Source organism: Pelodiscus sinensis, chromosome 19, assembly GCF_049634645.1.
Source record: "Pelodiscus sinensis isolate JC-2024 chromosome 19, ASM4963464v1, whole genome shotgun sequence".
Lineage (NCBI taxonomy): Eukaryota > Metazoa > Chordata > Testudines > Trionychidae > Pelodiscus > Pelodiscus sinensis.
In genome coordinates this window covers 16936064-16955518 of record NC_134729.1, presented here as the reverse complement: position 1 = coordinate 16955518, position 19455 = coordinate 16936064, and the positions used below count along the sequence as shown (strand labels likewise).

Sequence of the window (19455 nt, the reverse complement as noted above, 5' to 3'; positions counted from 1 at the left end):
GCACAAGGGGGGAGAAATAATAATCGCAAATGAAGATTATGAATGCAAATCAACTCACGGAAGCAATATGGTTTGAGCAGCAGCCCTGGCTTGGCTGTTCCAAAATACTCTTGCCTTGCTTGGCTCTGCTGGACCCTCAGTCTTGTAATTACAAATTAGATCTAGATAGCAAAAGGATAAGGAAGGTTTAATTGTGTGTTTCCCCTGCTCACAGCTGACCCTTTAAAGGAGCAGCGTGGTGCAGCCCTGGAGCCCCCCGGCGTGGAGTTGGGAGACCTGGGATCTCCTCATTAGTTCCTAGATGTGTAGCAGTGGTCCCCAACGTGGTGCCCGTGGGCACCATGGCGCCTGCCGGGGCATTTATGTGCACCCGCGGAATGATCTGGTCACGTCACGCCGTTGCCTGTTCGACCGGCGAGCCCTGTGCTGTCGGAAACCATCTCACGTCACCACCTCTGCACCGCGATGGGGTCCAGCCTTAACTTCCCACTGGCCTCCCACGGGACGTGGGCAAGTCACGTCCCGAGACCCCGCTGCTGCCAGGCTCCGGCCTGCGGGAGGCTCCGGTTCCGGCCTGCGGGAGCCCAAGTCAGTCCACCCAGGCTCTGAGACTTGCTGCCACTGTGGGCCATGGTAGTGGGGGGTACCCCTCCCAGCTTCCAGCCCTGCTCCTGTCACCCAGGACCCCGTGGGGCCAAGCCCCCGCAGTGGGAAGCCTATGGCCCCAGCCTTCCCTGGCCCCAGAGCATGGGAAAGACACCCATCCCAGCCTCAGAGCATGGGCAGCACCTGACCCCAGCCTCCTTGACCTCCGGGATGGCTGCTGGGGAGATTGGGGGCGTGTGGGCGGGGCCAGTCAGTTTGGGAAGGCTTTACCGTCCCCTGCCTCTTATACCCGCCCCTCATGGTGCAGACCTAGCCTCCGGGCTTGGTTTCCCTTGTCCCTTTTCTCTCTCTTGCAACCTCCTCTGGGCAGAGACAGTCTCGGGGCGTGGGTGTGTACAGCACCAAGCACAACCATCATCTGAAACCCAAATCCACCTGCGGGCACGGCCCCAGAACCCAGTCAAACCAGACTCATCCCTGCTCCAAAAACGCCCCCTGGTGTAGTGCTGGGCACGTGTTCCTTTCCAGGAGGAGGCACTGCAGGGAAGATGGTCGGGGCTGTACCATGCGGTGGGGTCTCTTTGTGTTGTTTCCATACACCTGGGATGATCCAAAAGAGCCGACGTGCCCCCAAGAAAGCTGCCTCGTCATACAGATCCAGCTGGCCTTTGCCTTCATACTAAATCCACAGCAGGAACCTCTCCGGCTGAGCTCAGAGCTCACGGCGAAGCAAGCTCACTCCGATGGCAGGAGATCGCCACGAAAACCCAGTGGCTGCCACAGGAAATGGTGATGGTAACTCAGTGGGAGGTGCTTGCTATGCCCCATAGGCCTGGGAGCTGGAGGGGGGGTGCCCCCAGGCTCCCGCTGTAGGACTCGGGGTCCCTGCTGCTGCTCCTCGCACTGGGGTCCTGGTTAGAGCCTCATGTGGTGAGGGGCAGCAGGACGCCCCACGTGTGGGGCAGCAGCTGAGAAGTCAGCGTCCGGGGTCCTAGCTGCTGGCCCTGCCTGCTGGGGCTTTGCTCTGGGCCTCATCTGGGGGTGGGGTTGGCGGTGAGAGGGCTCAGCACCCCCACTTTGTAAAATGTTCCCCCGCCACCGATGGACACAACCCCCCAGCAATGGGGCAACTGGATTTAAAACCAACAGCATCAAACTGGCCCCAGAGGAGCACTGGGCCCCGGTGGCATTCGGAGCGGAGGCTCTGCTCACCAAGTCATCCCACTAGGTCCAGGTAGTACCCGTCCTTTGCAATCCAGAGCACTCGGCACATCCTCTGGCTCCCGTCACGGCCAGGTCCTGTCCCTCTGGGCTCAGCAGCACCTTGCACCTTGCAAAGCAACGGGGCAGCTCACACTCCTTGGAGCCGTTCCCTTAGGCACGCTGCAAACTCAGGCAGGCGTGTGCTTAGGCTTTGCATCCAGGCCCACTAGAGGCGGCTGTGTTCGTGTGGGGTCATTTACACTTTAATGAAAGCTGAGATGATCATGTGTTCCCAGGGAGCTTTGGCATTGAGGGCAGCCCTGGGCAAAGAGCACCTTAACCCAGCTCTGTGTCTGTCTCTCTCCCCCTGCACCTCTGTCAGCTAGGGTAGGTGGCTTCACACAGCACCAACCCAGGCTGCTATTATCTTCCCCTTCCCCTCCTCCTTACACAACATACACAGGAGAGTTTAGGCTGGGAACGCAGCTCTTTAATCTTCAACAAGCCTTTGACAACCTGTCTCTTCCTGGCTTTTAGCTGTGTGAGCGCTACTCACTAATGGAGCATTAACCTTGGAGAGCGTCTGCAATTACTCCAACACTAATTCTGACAGTTTTTGGTGTATCTGTTTGTTCTTTTGACAGGCAAAAGGAATTTTTTTTAAAAAGCTGTTTGATACATTTGAGACCTTCTGTCCATAGTTTCTTTCTTTCTTTCTTTCTTTTTTTTCTTGGAGATTTGGAGGGGGAGGGAGGGAGGAGTTGAAAGCAGTGAGTTATGAGATACAGAGAGGCACAGTCTTCTTACAGCTGGATCAGTATGGGCAGAAGTCAAGATTACTCTCTCCCCCCCCTCCTCCGCCTTTAAGTGACAGAAGTGTTTGGTCTCTCCTGACCTCATTAGGGTAATTAGTAAACCTTTTGAAGCTGGGAGAATGGCTGTGGGAAAGCGAGGGGAGCAGAGTACTTTTTAAAACAGTGCAAATGCATTGGGGGCAGGGGTGAAAAATCGTCTCTAATCATTAATCACGATCTGCAAAGAGGGGGGAGCGAGGAATATGCTAGTGCTTTCTCTGCCCCCTGCTCTGTGACATGAAGTTGGCCAGAATCTGTCCCCAGCCTGCCTCCCAAAACAAGGATTTTGCATTAGAGTCTTGGCTACTTTGGAAGACTCCACAGATGACTGGAGAACTGGGAAGATGAAGAACAATCATATGGCAAAGGCACCATATGGAGGATACGTCTACACTACGAGTTTTCTCGGCAAAAGATATGCAAATGCGGGACTCATTTGCATGAGTTGCACTCTCATTTGCATATTTTCTGCCGATCCCTTTTTGCGCCGGGGTTTTTGCGCCAAAACAAGCAGTGTGGACGTTTACTTTTTGCGCAAAAAACCCCTTTTCTGCAAGGTCCTTCTGCCCCCAAAAAGGAGGTTTATGATCTTGTGGAAAAAGGGGTTTTTGCCGAGAAAACTCGTAGTGTAGATGTAGCCTGAGACTCTTGGAGGCAGGGAAAGAGGCTCTTAGTTAAGGATGCACCATCCCTGCCTCTCCTAGGAACAGCTGAGAGATCTCAAAGCATTGAAGTCAGCTAAGAAGCCACTCACCTATATGAGGGAATAGGAGCCTTGCCAATCCCTGAGATTTACAAGGGGTGGGAGTCTAAAAGCCCTCTGAGAAAAACTAAACTTTCCCTCCCATACACAAAATAGAGGGCAGGAACTCAACCACACCTCCTGCCTTTCATTTGGGAGTGTCGGGTGTGGAAGGCTATGTCTACATTACGGGGTAGACATAGCCTACCGTGTCTACACTAGGCTATGTCTACACTACGCGCTCTTTCGGAAGCCCTGTCTTTCTCATTCCACGAGGAAGAAGGGCTCTTCCGAAAGAGGAGCTTTTTCTGAAATTTGGCCCAATGTAGACGGTACATCGTGGAGTGCAATTTACATACCTTTTCCCGATAAATCATTGTAGTCTAGACATAGCTGAAGAGAAGAATCGGTTTCTCGGCCCTTTGCTAGGACCATGACCCCAAGTACTTGTAAGAAAATGTTCCTAGGAGAACTAATACCTGGCATTTAAACTGATGGAGCCTTGGTTCCTGCTGTCAATTCTAGGTATCATTTGTGACATTTATATGACAACTAGATTTTCCCGGTGTTGCTGGGGTCCTGAACTCGGTCTTTGTTTTCTAGCAAATAAAATCAGTAAGCAGGCTGCCCCAAGAAGAGAAGCCAACACTGGCCCTCTCTCACTGCAGCAGCTTGGGGCCAGGCGAGAAGCACCTCTCCATGGCCACTGCAGCTCCAGTGGGCACAGCCAAGGGAGGGCTGCATGTTCCCCAGCTGTGGACAGGTCCAAGTTCATCTGCTCCCTGCGCTTCCCAGCCCGAGTGAGGAATGCAGCAAACTGGGCACCTTCCCCTCGCTTCCTGACAAAGGGGAATAGCCAGAAACACTCCCGTACAAATTGGGAGGCATGGGGGACCTTCAGCCCCCCACTCCCTAAAGGCTGCGTGGGGGGTGATAGGCTGGGGCATGCCCCTAGCCAGCCCCATTCATCTGCCTGGTGGTTCTGTCTTTTTTCTGTATGGTTTTATGAGATGCAATACCATTCCAGATGCAGCCCATTGTCCTGGCAAAACAAGGTCAGGGTTTGGTTGTAAGTGATGATAAGAGGGAGCTGCGTTCTGAATTTGCTGGCCCTAGCTCTTAGGCTTCGTCTACACTGCAAGGTTTTTGCGCAAAACCTTGCGGAGCGCCTACACTGCACGCGCGATCTTGCGCAAGTAAATTTACAGTAAAGCGTTGGAAAAGAGGGCTTCTTGCACAAGAGTTATTCCTCTCCCCATGAGGAATAAGCCCTCTTGCACAAGAGCTCTTGCACAAGAAGCAGTGTGGACGGGCAACAGGGGTTTCTTGCACAAGAAACCCCTAAGGCTAAAATGATCATCAGAGCTTTCTTGTGCAAGAGAGCGTCCACACTGCCATAGACACTCTTGCGCAAAACCATATCTCTTGTGCAAAAGCACATGGCAGTGTGGATGTGCTCTTGCACAAGAATTTTTGCACAGAAACTCTTGCGCAAAACAGTTCTTGTGCAAAGAGCCTGCAGCATAGATGTAGCCTTACTGTTTAGGAGGAGTTCTTGAACAGCTGGACTCTCAGATGGACAGACAGATGCACATTTTTAAAATATATAGTAGAGAACGGCTAAAAATGAGGCAAATCTGCAAATCCCAGCAAAATGTGCCCAGTCCAGAGAAGCCGAGCTATTGGCAGAGCAGCAGCCCCACCATGGGGAATACTCAGTCACCTCCACACCAAGTTTCACCAAACCTCAGTGCAGCCTTAGACGCACAGAATCATAGAATACTAGGACTGGAAGGGACCTCGAGAGGTCATCAGGAAAAATTTCAACAGGAGAACCCTGACTCCGCTTTGAACACGGGCAAAAGATTTAAACGCGGTACACGTAACAGCTTAAAAACTCCACTGGCAATAACGACATGCAGTCCACAGTGCAGTGCGGGTTTACACGGGGCTCTATATGTGGCCCACAGGTGGGTTCCTTTGAACATGGCCTCCACTGGGAACACACCCCACAACAGCGAGTCAATAGAATGGTCTGCTGTTGAGATGCGCGGTGGTAGTTAAATTCCTGGACTGTCATTGCTCATTGAAAGTGCTGTCATAGGGGTGGAAATTGGATAAATATTGCGTTATGAATATCAGAAGAACTGATTTAAACGGGGCCTGCGTGTTGTGTCGTCTTGCCTTAATCTTTGTATTCATGCCTGTCAGCGTGAAAAACTATTTGCATATATTTGCATGTATACACAACCACACGTAAGTTACCGCACATGCCGAGGGCCGCATCATTGCAGCCGCTGGGGCTTCCAAAGTTGAGTAGCCCTGCAACCGAGGAATGTATTAAGGCACCAGCTCAATACAGATGATAAATAATTATGGAAAATTGGTATTTGCAGGGGAAGGACACCACAACCTATGCAACTCGATACTATTGCAGACAGAGGCCGCTGCTTTGTAAAGGGGGGCCACTATCAGGTTGGTTTTTGTGGGGGGAGGGTTTAATCACTGTAATTTAGCTGGGTTTTCATCCTCCATCACCAAGGCATCTGAGCAACTTCCCCAAAAGCAGAAATCCCAGCTCTGTAGCAGTGCTAACAAATGCCACAACTACACCACTAATGCTCGGAAGAACTTCCACCTTTTGCTTCCTCACTTGAGACTCTAAATTAAGGACTGAACGGCTCTCTCAAAGAGAAGCTCTATTTTAACCACACATTACTGGGCTCAAGGCAGGAATCTCTGGTCTGCATTCTGCAGGAGACTAGAGGATCGAAAAGGTCCTTTCCAGCCTTAAATCTATAAATCAAGACAGTTTCATTTTCCGGTTCTGTGTGACCTAGCAGGAATCTGGGATAGGTGGGTTGCAAACAGGACAGGGAAGCATTTAAATGCCAACACTGGTTTCTGAGTGGCTCATAAAGTGTGCCACACAGGGACTACCTCCCTCTTAATTCAATCAATTTAAAACACAACCCAGGGCCAAGCTGTGCGTGTGGCCCCGATCCTGTGATGAATTCCATAGGGGCAGGCCCCTGAGTCTGTACACAGCAGCCAGCACAGTTAATGAACCACATGCAGGAGTGGACCGTCATTATGCCATTGATTACAATGAGATTTGAACCAGGTCCCTACTCCAGTTGTGTACTGGCCCATCACATGTTTCCTCTCTCAACAGGTATTCTTGGACCTGGGCTTTGGCTTGTGGCTTTGATCCAGCGCTGTAAGAAATAAAACACTCAAGTGTAACATCTGAGCCATTCATCTTGAGTTTAATTTTGGGGACATCTTCTCGGTTCTGTGTGCACGCGAACTCATTAGCATGCATCAAAAGCACAACAGCCCCTTTAATGTTTACTCCTCCTTCGATTGAAAAATTCCTTCTTCAATTAGCTGTGGTACTCAAAAAAATATTGTTCGGTTGCCAGTGGAGTTACGATCGTGTCTTTCCTTTATACTTTTATTCCCCAGTGCCCCTTGGGGGAAGGGGAGAGGGGAAGAAAAGCACAAACGCACCGAGCAAAACCACCTTCTTTACACATTTTTAAAAACAACAATTAACATTTCTAAGGGAGAGTCCTTTGTGGATGAAATGCCACTTCCAATCACCTTTCCGTCTTGCAAGGAAGAAAAATAAAGATCAGAAGGAGAATTTAGACTAAAAGCCAACTAAGTAAAGCTCATTTTTTATACAGAAGAGTCTTGCTAGCTGTAGAGAGGGGCTCAGTTGAGTGGAACAGACGAGACATCAGAGAACCTACAGCAGATTTCTGGATACCAAGCTAACATTTCCTGGCAGATTCGGTACTCCCTATTCATTGCAGGAGCGATGTTTGCAGCTGTGAACCAAGTAAGCACAACTATCCCACCTGAAAATATGCTCTGCACCTTGCCACGCAGAGGCCTAGACACGCATAAACGGCTACAAGCACAACATTTAGGTGCATGGGGAAGCTCAGCCTGCAGGGGGCGCTAGACCACTCCAAAGTTGGGTAAATTGGCTAGCCTGACAGGTAATAACTTAGGGTACATCTACATAGCAATGCTATTTTGAGATACCAGAGTAACCCGAAATAGCTAACATCCTGCTTCTTTCAGGATCGCTATTCCGACGTCCCCGTAAATCTCATTCTACGAGGCGTAAGGGACACTTCAGAATAGCGGCTTTATTTCGCAATTTGGCGCTGGGCAGCTATTTTGAAATAGCATCAAATTAAGATATGCAATTTGTGTGGCTCCAACTGCATATCTTATTTTGGAGTTACAGTGCTGTGTAGACGCACCCTTACAGCGGCATAAGGCAAGCATTTTCCTGGTCAATGTCTAAACACGGGCTCTTAGTACCACAGTAACTCTCCAATTTGAGGAGCTCAGGACACTCAATGGCTACGTCTAGACTGACATGATTTTCCGGAAATGCTTTTAACAGAAAAGTTTTCCGTTAAAAGCATTTTCGGAAAAGAGCGTCTAGATTGGCATGGACGCTTTTCCACAAAAGCGCTTCTTGCGGAAAAGCGTCCATGCTAATCTAGACGCGCTTTTGCACAAAAAAGCCCCAATCGCCATTTTAGCCATTGGGGCTTTTTTGCGCAAAACAAATCTCAGCTGTCTACACTGGCCCTTTTGCACAAAAGGGACATTTGCCAGAACGGGAGCAGCATAGTATTTCCGCAAGAAGCACTGATTTCTTACAGTAGGACGTTAGTGCTTTTGCAGAAATTCAAGCGGCCAGTGTAGACAGCTGGCAAGTTTTTCCGGAAAAGTGGCTGATTTTCCGGAAAAACTGGCCAGTCTAGACACAGCCAATGAGTATTAATACACTGACCCTAGGCACCCCTGAAAGAGGACTACTTTTAGGGCACCGACGGGGTGTCACTGGCCCAAGGCCATGCAATTGAACAGGAACAGAACCCCCCTCTCCAGAATTCGAGTCTTAATCACTGGACAATGCCGATGCCCATCACCAGAAGAAAATGAAACTCCAGAACCCTGAGCAGCAATGCTCCCAGTTGGGCTGCACGGTGCAGGGAACAGGGACAATCAGCAGGCTGGAGCATCGTTACCTTTTCTGCCACTGGCCTGCTGCATGACCCTCCAACCCACTTCACTGCTCTCTGTCAGAGAATACGGAAGGTACCCTCCCTCGTGGAGGGCTTCCAGATTTATGAAGAAAAACCTCCTTGGTTCCAGGATCACACTAGGGTAGGGATGGGCAGTAAGCACTTGCGGGCCAGACACGGTTCACCTGAGCATCTGTACGTGCACCCGCCCACAGCTTCCGTTGGCCATTCTCATTGGATGGGAGCTGCGAGGGGACCTACCTGCAGACACTCGGGTAAGTAAAACATCTGGCGGCTTGCCGGGGGGCTAACTCTGGCAAACCACGTCCGGTCCGTGGGCCACTTATTGCCCACCCACGCCAGGGTTTGATTTTGCTAGCAGACCACACACCCACACAAACGGTCGTTTGTCCCTTCCGCACGCTTGATACATGCTCATCACGAAAACCACAGCTAGAGCCCTGCAATAGCAGGCTTCTGTAATTCTGCCGACGGAAGGAAGATGAAAAATAGTTTCCCCTCCGTAATACTGCAGGGACGGGGGCTAGTGCCTCTCTCCGAAGCACTGCTGTCAGTTTCAATAGCCTTTCACCAGACTACAGCAGAGCCAGAAGAGTTTACAGCCATTCCAAAAGTGGCTTGCCGTCCCATTTCAGACAAAGCACTGTAAGTTAATAGAAAATCAGGACAGACAAGTGTGCTGAGGCGTGACCCAACCCTCTCCCACAAGCTGTACCTCTCCCCATCCAGAGAACATACCAATGGGCTTTTCACACCTGAGTGGGTGTCTCAGGTATTTAGCGCTCCCATGGATATGTGGGAAACCTGTAGAGATTTCATCCTCCCCTCTACAGCCCTCTCATCTCGTACATCAGCCTGCTCAACACTAGAGCTTAAAGGTGCCGTTAGCACTGTTCTATCCCACCCTCATCAATGCAGTATCTGAGCACATGCCCTGGGTGCCTCAACTCTAGGACAACCATTGTCACTTGTGGTTCATTCTCCAAGCTCAGCCACCTGTAACAAAGTACCGCGAGCACACGCAGGAGCGGGGAGATGAGGGTGTAACTCCAGTAGTTCAGCAGGTATTAAACTGTGTGGTCTGTCTGCATGGGGATTTTAAAACACGTGCGCTCACCTCGCACCTGTAACTGTTTAGGCAAGGCCGTGCTGGCAGCTGGGAGAGGCTGCCTCCTCCAGCTTATACCCAGCCATTACAAAATGGGGCCCATAATCCTACTTTGCTCTCCACCATAGAGCCAAGGAGTCTGCACAAGAGGCACCAAACCAACAAGTCTCTGTCTTGAATGAACTGAAACCTCTTTGGGGCAGGGAGCGGCCTCTTGTGCTTGTCGAGTGCCTGAATCCACGGATGCCAAATGGCACCAGCACCTACCGAATCGCACTGAAGCCCATGAACAGTGCTGGGTAGCCCTCCAAAGCTCGTCTCACCCCCAGAAGCTGGTCCAGTGAAATATTCCCTCCCACACCTCTCTCTCCACTAACAGACACGTTCAGTGCAAGACTGCCACCTAGCGGACTTTTATTTTTAAAATTCCACTGAAATTTCAGGTTTCTGGGCCTAGGCCTGGATCAATACCTCTGTTTGGGCTCCATCAGGTGTTTGATCGGCAAACTGCCCAGCAGAGCCATGGGGAATAAGGGCTGTCATGCCCCTGAGAGGTACATGTATCAAAGGCCCTCTTCTCGTCACTGAACTGATGGGACACAAAAGTTTTAAGAAATAAAGTTGGCACGAAATTAGAGATGCCCCGAGGGGATTAGATATGCATGAAGAGGGGAGTGGAGAGACGAGGTGACCGGATGAAAAGGAAAGCCAGGTGCACAGTGCAAGGAGAATCTTTATAATGCACAAAAGGTTGAGACATAGAAGAAATGCCATTAGTGGAGAGGACTAAGGCACAATAAACGGAGGCTGCAGGAGACGGCAGAGCACAGAGACCTTGTATTGAATAGATGGTGAACCAGGCGCCAAGCAGTGAAGGCAGCCCACCTAACCTTAACACTGCCCTTGTTCCAGGTGAGTCTGGTGCTCCTGCGGCCATAGGGGTGGGATGCTAAAATCATCTGTAGCCTCTCTGCCATTTTTGGAGGCTATAGGCTGCTGGGAAAAGGAAAGATGGGGCAGTGGTTCTCGGGATGAGGACCCATTTGTAAACGTCAACAGCCTGTCACAACCCAGTAAAGAACCTGGGGGTGGAGGCACTGGGGCGGTTTTGGGTGGATCCTGCCTGGCACTCATTCACAATGGGGATGCGGCTGGCTGGGTTTGGCTCTGTGCTGCAACCCCCCTGGGTGGCAGAGCCACTCAGGTTTGCCCCCCTTCTCTGGCTGGACCAAACTGGCACAAGAGGAAGGGTGACCTGGCTCTTATCAAACTTGGCCTCCCCTCATGGTAACTGGGCCAAATCTGAGATTCACCAGGACCCCGGAGATTGCAATGCCAGGAGCAGGCAGGCAAGTCCAGCTAGCCAGCCACTCAGGTGCTGCCCCACTACCCTTTGAAACCTTCTGACGCCATTTTGAGTCCCAACCCACAGCTTGAGAAACCCTGACCCAGTGGGCGGGAAGTGAGAAAACCTGCCTCAGCCAGACCTGCGGGTGAACGTCTGGGTCTGTCATTTGACCTACACTGGACCTCAGCTCCCCACCTCCAACAGGGACATGCTTCCCTAACTCTTGGGGTGCCAAGGACAAAACCCAGGCACTCCGATTCTATGAAGATAACAGGGAGCAGCTAGACAAGAGAACAGCGCCCTCCCCTGCTTTAGCAAGACAAGGAGCCCAGGGATACTGGTATAAGAGTGACTGCATATGCTAGAAAGAGTGAGTTTGAGACAGAACATATTCTGGATCAGCCCAGCACTGGGCCCTCTGTTGCAGGCAGCCGTTCGGAATAACCAAGGTTACCAGATACCGTCGCTACAAGGGAGGAATCTGCTGAAATGCAACGTTTCATCTTGTTTGAAGATGTGAGGGGTGACCAAAGGGAAAGCAAAAGGGAATGCAAGACTGGCTGCTGTTTAAAAATAAACACAATCAAGCGGGGAGGGAACACTTTATGCACTGAAGTGCTTTTTTATTGACTGTCTAGCAATCTGGTCAGACCACAGGTCCACCTCCCAGCACTTCAGCGCTACAGGCCTCATTGAAGTCATGTGCAAATGGAACAGAAGTACAGCATTAACCGTTGAAAGCTGCAGTTGGTACCAATCTCATTAACGGCAGCAGAAACCCCAGATAATTTGCCTAGGAGTTCAGCGGGAAGCAGTTCGATGCCAGAACTGGATAACTTGATACAAAGCCCCAAACAGACTAGAGAGAATTATGTAAACTTTGTTAATTAGCCTTCGGCTTCAACAACCCCAACAGTTTCAGGCAGACTATACTGTGGTTACCTGGGGCGCGCCCACTGGGCAATGTCTGCGTGAACATGACAGAGGAGCACACAAGGTTGGTCCGTGTTGAGCTGACACGTGGATGTCTTGCAAATCAGGCTCTTTCTCAACAACCGAGTCAGGGTCTGAAGCTCCAGGGTCAAGTGAGCAAACTGGGCAGGGCAATGGTGAGAGGCAGCAGCCAGAGAGAATGGCCCCTGGCACTCACTCCCAAAACACCACAGAGTAGGACTCATCAAATCCAGATGCGCTGCCAGGGGAACTCTGGGAAGCCCCCAAAAGCTGCAAAGTAGTCGACCAGGGCATCAATGTGGAACAGAAAAACATGCTTAAAAATCATTAAAACGAAGGCAGAAGGCTCCTCCCAGGCTGAACTCCTCTGTGTGGGGGGAACAAGTCCAGATTTAAAAGCCATTACTAGCAATAGCCCTGCACGGCCTATACTGGCCTCACTCCGGCTGTCCACTGCTAAGGCGTTTCCACTGCTTTCCAGAGCAGCTCGCCACAGCACCGATTCCCCCTTCTTCCCTTGCGTGGGCTGCAAGGAAGCAAAGGCCCAATGGAGCAAGAGACCCACACTTCCTCCCGCAAGGTACGTTACAATCATTTTCTCAACCAAAAGCCTGAGAGCAGGAATGTGAGATAAGTTTGACTTATGACCGGCCAAGACAGGCTGACATACTGACTCCAAAATACAGAATTTAAGCTGCACTCCGCAGGATTAAGTGAAAAAATAGCCTAAATCAGCTTTAAATCTGGAATCGGCCACAGGTCAGATCTGTCTCCAGTCAAAAAAAGACTCCAATCAGAAAGTGCTAGAGGGTTTTTCCTGGGTAGCAAGCGTCCCCTTCACAGCCCCGGAAATACTGCCTCTATTCTACAGGGGGCAAAAGTAACCCACGCACAGCATCTTATTTTGAGGATTTAAATGGGGCATAGGCATCATGCCAGCCTTCTGCAATGAGATGAATTTAGGCATCTACTTTAATTTACTCTATGTAATATCAGCAAAATTGGTAACTCGCAGGCTACATGTTCCAGTCCTACCACCATCTAGATTTTTAATTATTATGGGGACATTGAACTCCATTTAGAACACTTCCATAATTGGCCCTTATTTTGTACCCGAATAATTGAAAGAAAAAAAATATATATATATATATTTAAAAAAATAAAAGGTCCCATTTTCTTTCGTGAGAATCACTGAACTGCTAACATGTTAAAATCAACATGGTCTTAGAATTGTATATTCCAGCAGACCCAAGAAAATCAAAGATTGCAAACCAACTCTGTGCAACAGAGAAGCAGAACTTAAGGGATGATAAAAACTTCTCAGCTAATTCAAGGCCATGAACATTACAGCCAAAGAGCTGAGCCAAACAGTTAACTGGACTGCAATGCAGTGTCCGATTTAAGAGACCTGTGAAAGATGCTTTAGGGGAACACAGGTATGATGGGAGTTGAAGGGTTATGGCAGGGGTGGGGAACCTTTTTTGGGTTGCAGGCTGCTGAGCCACAGAAAAATCAGTTGGGGGTCACCACACACAAGTGAGAAGCAAAATAAAAACAAACAAAAAAACCTCACTGACGTGGCCTCGACTAAGGAGAAAGACGCACCCCACATTCCCCTCACACACTAAAGCCTAGGGGAGCCCAAGCTAATAGATTTTGTGTGCCCCAGCCCAGCGGTGGGACAGCGGGGCCCAATGCTGGGGGGGAGCCTTGAGCCTCAGGGACTGGATCCAAGCAAGCTGGGGGCCGGATGCGGCCCCTAGGCCTGAGGTTTCCCACCCCTAGGTTAAGGCAAGGCATTATCAAGTACGTTAAAGTAATACCACCCTAGAAGGGTGGAAGGCAACACCATTCAAACGAATCAAAACAACCTAACTCTCTGTATCACCTAATGGACAGCAGTGGCCAAACTGAACCAGGACAGCTATGCTCAGATAAAACAGAAAGCACGGTCATCCCTCCATCAGTTAAACGTACAAAGGTGCAAACACAGTCATTAACAGATACAAATTAGATGAAATCAGTGACTACCAAGGTGCTATTTGATCATATGAAAGTCGTCCTTTCAAAAATATGTTGTTTTTAAAATCTTAAATAGGCACATGCTCCTTGCGGCAGGCTGGACACCTACGGCAGAGCTGAGGTATCGAGAGCAGCAGAGAAAAATCAACACTTCTAATCATGATGCCTTGGTAAGTAGAAATATTGCCCCTTGCGTAGATGACGTCAGAGGACAAAGTGCTCCCTACACTGTCTTGTTCAAGACTTAGCAGCAACTCAGGGAGATCCCTTCTGCTGCGTGGCTGGTAGCAACCCAATTTAGGCACTGTCAATTTTTCAGTCTCCTTCCTGCTTTTTATAACAGGTCAGTTTCTCCCTCATTAACAAGAGAGAAATCATTGCAGAGAGAAAGGAGCTGCCATCCCAAAGACACCTCCCAAAGCATCTAGCCTGCATCTAGAATAGAGCCCTGTCGGTGTAAAGCACCACCCCAGCTGGTGATTCTCCATCTTGCCGGGTGACTGTGCTGGGATTCTTGTAACAATAACACCCTCTTCCCTGCAAGAGGGGGCGATGTTTACGACTGCAAGGCTGCGTGGCCCTTTATTTGCAAATAAACTGCACCGTGGCTGAAGCCACATGCTTTAGTCCTGGGGGAACCCTGCAACTGTTGCATTTGGAGCCACAGTAAAATGGCAGAATTGCCCCAGGGCTGATGCTGTGCTTGAACCAGGTTTGTTGCTAGCAGAGTTCCCACCACAGCGTTTGCATCCGAGGAGGGTGCGCGGACGGAACCACTGGCTGCACACTTGCAGTACATTCCCAGAGGGCCCCCCGCCATGCTACAACAGGACGTTTCTGTGGCTCACTGGGCTTATTCTAAGACCCAGCCCAGAGCACCAACGCATGGACTGACACAGCTCCTCTCACGCCGGAGTTATTTCTGAACCCTGCACTGCCGCGGCGTTAGATTTGCAGTCGATAGAGATCCGGCTTCGACTCCTCTTCAAGGTCAACAGTCCAGCCAACAGTCCTTCTCAGAAGTGTTCAGAGGGACTTGTCCTCCGTGTCTTTCTGTGCCTGATAACCTTGGTCAGCAATGCCATCGATACTGAATCCAATAGCTTGGTAGATATTCAACACCTCTGTGAGGAAGGGACTTTGGTTTGAAACAATATAAAACGGTACAGTCTGACAGTGTGTTGATCCCACAGTCTAGCCAAACAAGTTAGAACTACTTCACTCTCTCCTGGCCCAGAAGCATCCTTTAGCCGTAAACAGATTTCTTCATTCTCTAAGTCAAGTAATGACTTGTACTGTCATTGTACCCCTTCCATCTCTGGGTTGCTGCACTGGCACTAATTGCAACCGCAACACTGGCCCGCCTAACCCACTCCCCACCACCTCCCCACAGTCATTCTCCAAGCTGGCTTCATTAACCTAATACAGGGCAGACCCATTACCAAACACAAGAAATAGCTCCAGACCTCAGATTGATATCACTTGACGAGGAGTCAATTATAAAAGGCAATTAGTAAAAAGTAATCTTCTATCAGCATTACAAGAGCATTGTGTAGTCAACAAGAGAGAATCCAAGTACCTGATACTTCAGCCTCATTGCAACCATTGCTAGGAGGGGTATGAATGTCTACAGGATATTGACTAGATTTCACAGGCAGGCTGAGGTGGCTGCAATACTTCAGTCCATCACTAGGAATGTTAGAAACTGAAAGCCCGCCAGAGATAGTCACATTCTCATCATCCTGAGTTACAAGGCCTCCTGTGTGAGCCATACGACCCAGTACAGTAAGACCTGTCATCTCATCACTCTGCCTTCTTCTACACAATGGAAATGGGGGTAGAGCCCTCCCCCCACGCACACCTATAAAGTTGTGTACTCTTAACTAGCAGTCATCTTAGGCAGTTAGAAACAATAAACCCAGGAAATGGTGAGACGATTCTGCAGGTGGACTTGTAACTTCGCAGTCAGAGCCAAAGGTCCCACATCACCTGGAAAATAGAAGACATCCAAGCACCAGAATGAGCATTTACAACTTGACAGATTGTTAGTATCCCTTAAGATAGCTGGGGGCAGGCGGCAGGGGGAGCGAGTTGAAGGAGGGCTGCACACATGCACACACACTTCTCCTCCTCTTTGAAAATACTTTGAAGGAATCAATCCCACTTATCAAGACTCCACTGCAAAAAGCATGCACTAAAATTAACGTGTCTTAATGGGATAAAGACTGCTTTGACTTAGGACATGATTGGTTCTTCCTATTAAGACTAAGAATGCTTCCTGTGGAGACTCTAGAAAGCTAATATACTGTACAAGCATTTAACGCCCCTAAGGAAGCATGTGGGTGAGCTCTCTATTAACTGCTTCCTCTCTGTAAAGAGAGAGTGTGGTCTAGTGGATGAAGCACTAGACTGAAAACTCAGGAGACCAGGCTTATTCCTGACTCTGCTACAAATCTGCTGAGAAAACCATTTTGCATCTGTGCCTCTATTTCCCCAGCTGTAAAATGAGGAAGATACTGGCCTCCCTTGTAAAGTACCTGGAGAGCTACTGATAAAAAAGCTAGGCATTCTTATTACACTGTATGGGATCAGAACAGAACACAATGAAGAGAAAGTGATTTCTGAACAAAGACAGAGGAGAGCACGTGCCTCCAAATGTAGAGTCGTGCAGAGCTGGGCGCTCAGTGTTAAAGGCCGAGTTTGCTTTATTAGGTGTTCAGTCGGCAATATTCCATCTGGCAAAATTCCAAGTAAAAGAATAACAACTTCAAAGTGCCTTACATGCATTAGCTGATTAAATGCAAAGGAGCCTGACATGGTTAGTACAGATGCAGCAAAAAGATTTCTTGGCTCTCAGAACAGTGAAGAGAGGAGCAGATTGCTTCAGACAGAAGGACACTGGTAGACAATGCAGAGACTCCATGATGCTAGGGAAGATGATTTTGGGATATGCATTGCTAGAGCTATGCAGAGAGAACTCACATGCAGCCTGCCCACAGCATGCCTGCCTCTAGCCACTGTTTTCAGTCTCCCACTTTCAGTAGCTAGAACATTAAACCAGAGACGGGGAACACACAGCACTCTTTGCCCTCTTACACACTGCACAGGAAACCACACCTGCACTCCAGACACTGCTTAAATGCTGCTCGAATTGCTGGGTAATCAGTCCCTTCATCTCCTTTGCTGGGAACTGAGTCCGAAAGGTGTGCACATCAGATGCCCTCCCTCCCTTTCCATCTTTGTAAAGGACTGTTCTACAATCAATTCCAGCACTATGTGATAATGTCATTGTGTTTGTTCTGAATTGTACTCTCTTAGACCTTTGTAGAGCAACCTCTATAGGAGAGCAACATAACTACCTGACACAGATCACCTATTGTACTGCACTGGGTCCATCGCAGAAATACGCGCAATAAAAGTTACTGCGGAAAAGTCCAATCACTATTGCAGACTGGAAGGAGGCAGAAAAATTATGCAAAGCAGAGTAAGGGGAAATTTCACATTGGAAAAAATGTTAACAAAGTCTTATCTTATCAAAAGCCCCTAGTAGATTCTTAAAACAAAGGATCTGAAATCTGTTTACCATTCATTTCACTTAGTCTCTGGGAGAAAATAACCTAGTCAATTTCATTTGGGCAGGCGTTAGTAAGTTTCTATTCAGTTTTACTTGCTGGTTTTCATGCACTAGCACCATGCTACTAAGCTGAGTGAAACCCTGCTCCAAAAAAACAAAACAAAAAAAATACTTCCCCTCCCCCAGTTAAACAACAAATCAATATTTCTATTGCTCTCGGGTTTTGTAAATGCTAATTATTAATGCATGTCTCTAACAAATCCAGATGTATAAAGGCCCTTTAGTATCCTAAACAAGATCATCTATAGTGCTCAGGTCCTTAACTCAATTTTTGCTTTTCTTCATTTAAATCACTGCTATGGGGTGGGTCTTGGGTGAGGGGTTCAATATGCAGGATGAACCAAGGAGAGAGGGCAGCCCCAACTTCTCCATGGCAACTGCAGCTTCAGCAGGCACAGTTGGGGGAGGGGTGCATGGCCCCCGGCTGGAGCGGGTCCAGGTTTGTCTGCTCCCTGCGTTCCCCCACCAGAGTGAGGAATACAGCAAACTATGCATTTTCCCCCAGCTCCCTGACAAACAGCCAGCAATGTCTCTGTACAAATGGGAAGGGGGGAGCTTCAGCCCCCCCTTTTCGCCCAAGGGTGCCTGAGGAGTGAGAACCTCAGGGCTGCGGCAGTTCCACACTAGGGATAAAGGGGTGCCCCCAGCCAGCACCTTTCACCTGCCTTGTGATTCTGTCTCTTTTTGGCGTCTTCCCATTCCAGGCACATCCCATTTTCCTGATACAATCAAACCCTGACCTTGCTTTGAGTTAGGATTCGAGGAAGTTGCATACTGAATTTGGTGGTCCTAATTCTTATCTTTTAGGAGGAATTCTTAGACATAGACAGACAGACACACACTCTTAAATATATGGGAGTGTATGTTCTCTTGAGACTGTTAACATTAATAGAACCCAAAGGCCTGACCCTGCAGTCGGATCTACAAAGTTGGACCCTTGCACCTGAACAGAGTTTCACTTGTAAGGATCCAACTGCAGGATCTGTGCATCTTTTGAAAGAGACAGTTAGCTACTTGTAAACATGCACCTACCGTCTCAGATTTCTTGTTTCAAATACTGTGTCTTCGTCGCTGTCAAGTGAACCCAACTCCATATTTTCATCATAGTTTGAAAGCAGACCATATTTCTTCCGCTGAGGTTTCTTCAACCTGAAATCAGTTTTGAGCTCATTTACAGGTACTTCTGAACTTACAGGTACTAATCTCCCCTCCCATCGGCCGCAGCCACCCCCCCAGCGCCATCCTCCCCCGGCCCTGACCCCCTTTCCCCTCCCCCCTCCCACAGCCACCCTCAGCTTCCCCTCCCCCCCCGGCCCTGAACCCCTTTTTCCTCCCCCCTCCCCCCGGCCCTGAACCCATTTCCCCTCCCCCCTTCCACAGCCACCCTCAGCTTCCCCTCCCCCCCGGCCCCTCCCCCCTTTCCCCGCCCCGCTCACCGCAGCGCGCGCAGCAGGAAGTAGAGCGCGGCGAGGCCGCCCAGGCCGCTGAGCACGTAGAGGCCGCGGCGCAGGGCGGGCAGGGGGGGGCCCCAGAGGTCCAGGCCGCGGAGCCCGCCGCCCGCGCTGTGGTTCCCGGGGGGGGCGGTGCCGTTGGCGGGGGGGGCGGCGGTGGCCGGGCGCAGGGGGCCGGGGAGCGCGCAGGCCGCGAGCCCGAGGAGCAGCAGCAGGAGGCGGCGGGCGGGAGCGCGCGGGGCCATGGCGGGCGCGCAGCAGCGACGCTTCCTCTCAGGCCGGCCCCGCCCACCGGAAGTGGCCCGGCCGGCGCCCTGCGCCCTGGGGTCCGGCCGGGGACAACGGAGCCGGCGCGCCGCGTTCCGGGGGCGGGCGGGTACAGAAGCACTGCAGGGTGCGCTGGGGGAACCGGGTGCATGGTGGGGGGGGGGGGCGGCCAGGAAGCACTGGGAGGA

At 50.2% G+C, this 19455-nt stretch overlaps 1 protein-coding gene and 1 long non-coding RNA gene across 2 annotated transcripts in view; both read right to left on the bottom strand.

Moving 5' to 3' along the window:
• The window catches only part of LOC142818993 (uncharacterized), a 40276-nt gene extending 32367 nt beyond the window's left edge, over positions 1-7909 (bottom strand). The window contains exon 1 of the long non-coding RNA XR_012896680.1: positions 59-7909. This is a non-coding gene — a long non-coding RNA (uncharacterized LOC142818993). The remainder of the gene's footprint in view (positions 1-58) is intronic.
• A 3627-nt stretch (positions 7910-11536) lies between these two features.
• FAM174C (family with sequence similarity 174 member C) lies at positions 11537-19301 on the bottom strand. Its single transcript, XM_075902676.1, has 3 exons — positions 18986-19301; positions 18582-18698; positions 11537-15904 (listed from the first exon to the last, which is right to left on the bottom strand). The coding sequence occupies exons 1-3, from the start codon at positions 19243-19245 to the stop codon at positions 15901-15903; spliced, it is 381 nt and encodes a 126-aa protein (XP_075758791.1). The 5' UTR covers positions 19246-19301; the 3' UTR covers positions 11537-15900.
• Between the last annotated feature and the right edge of the window lie 154 nt (positions 19302-19455).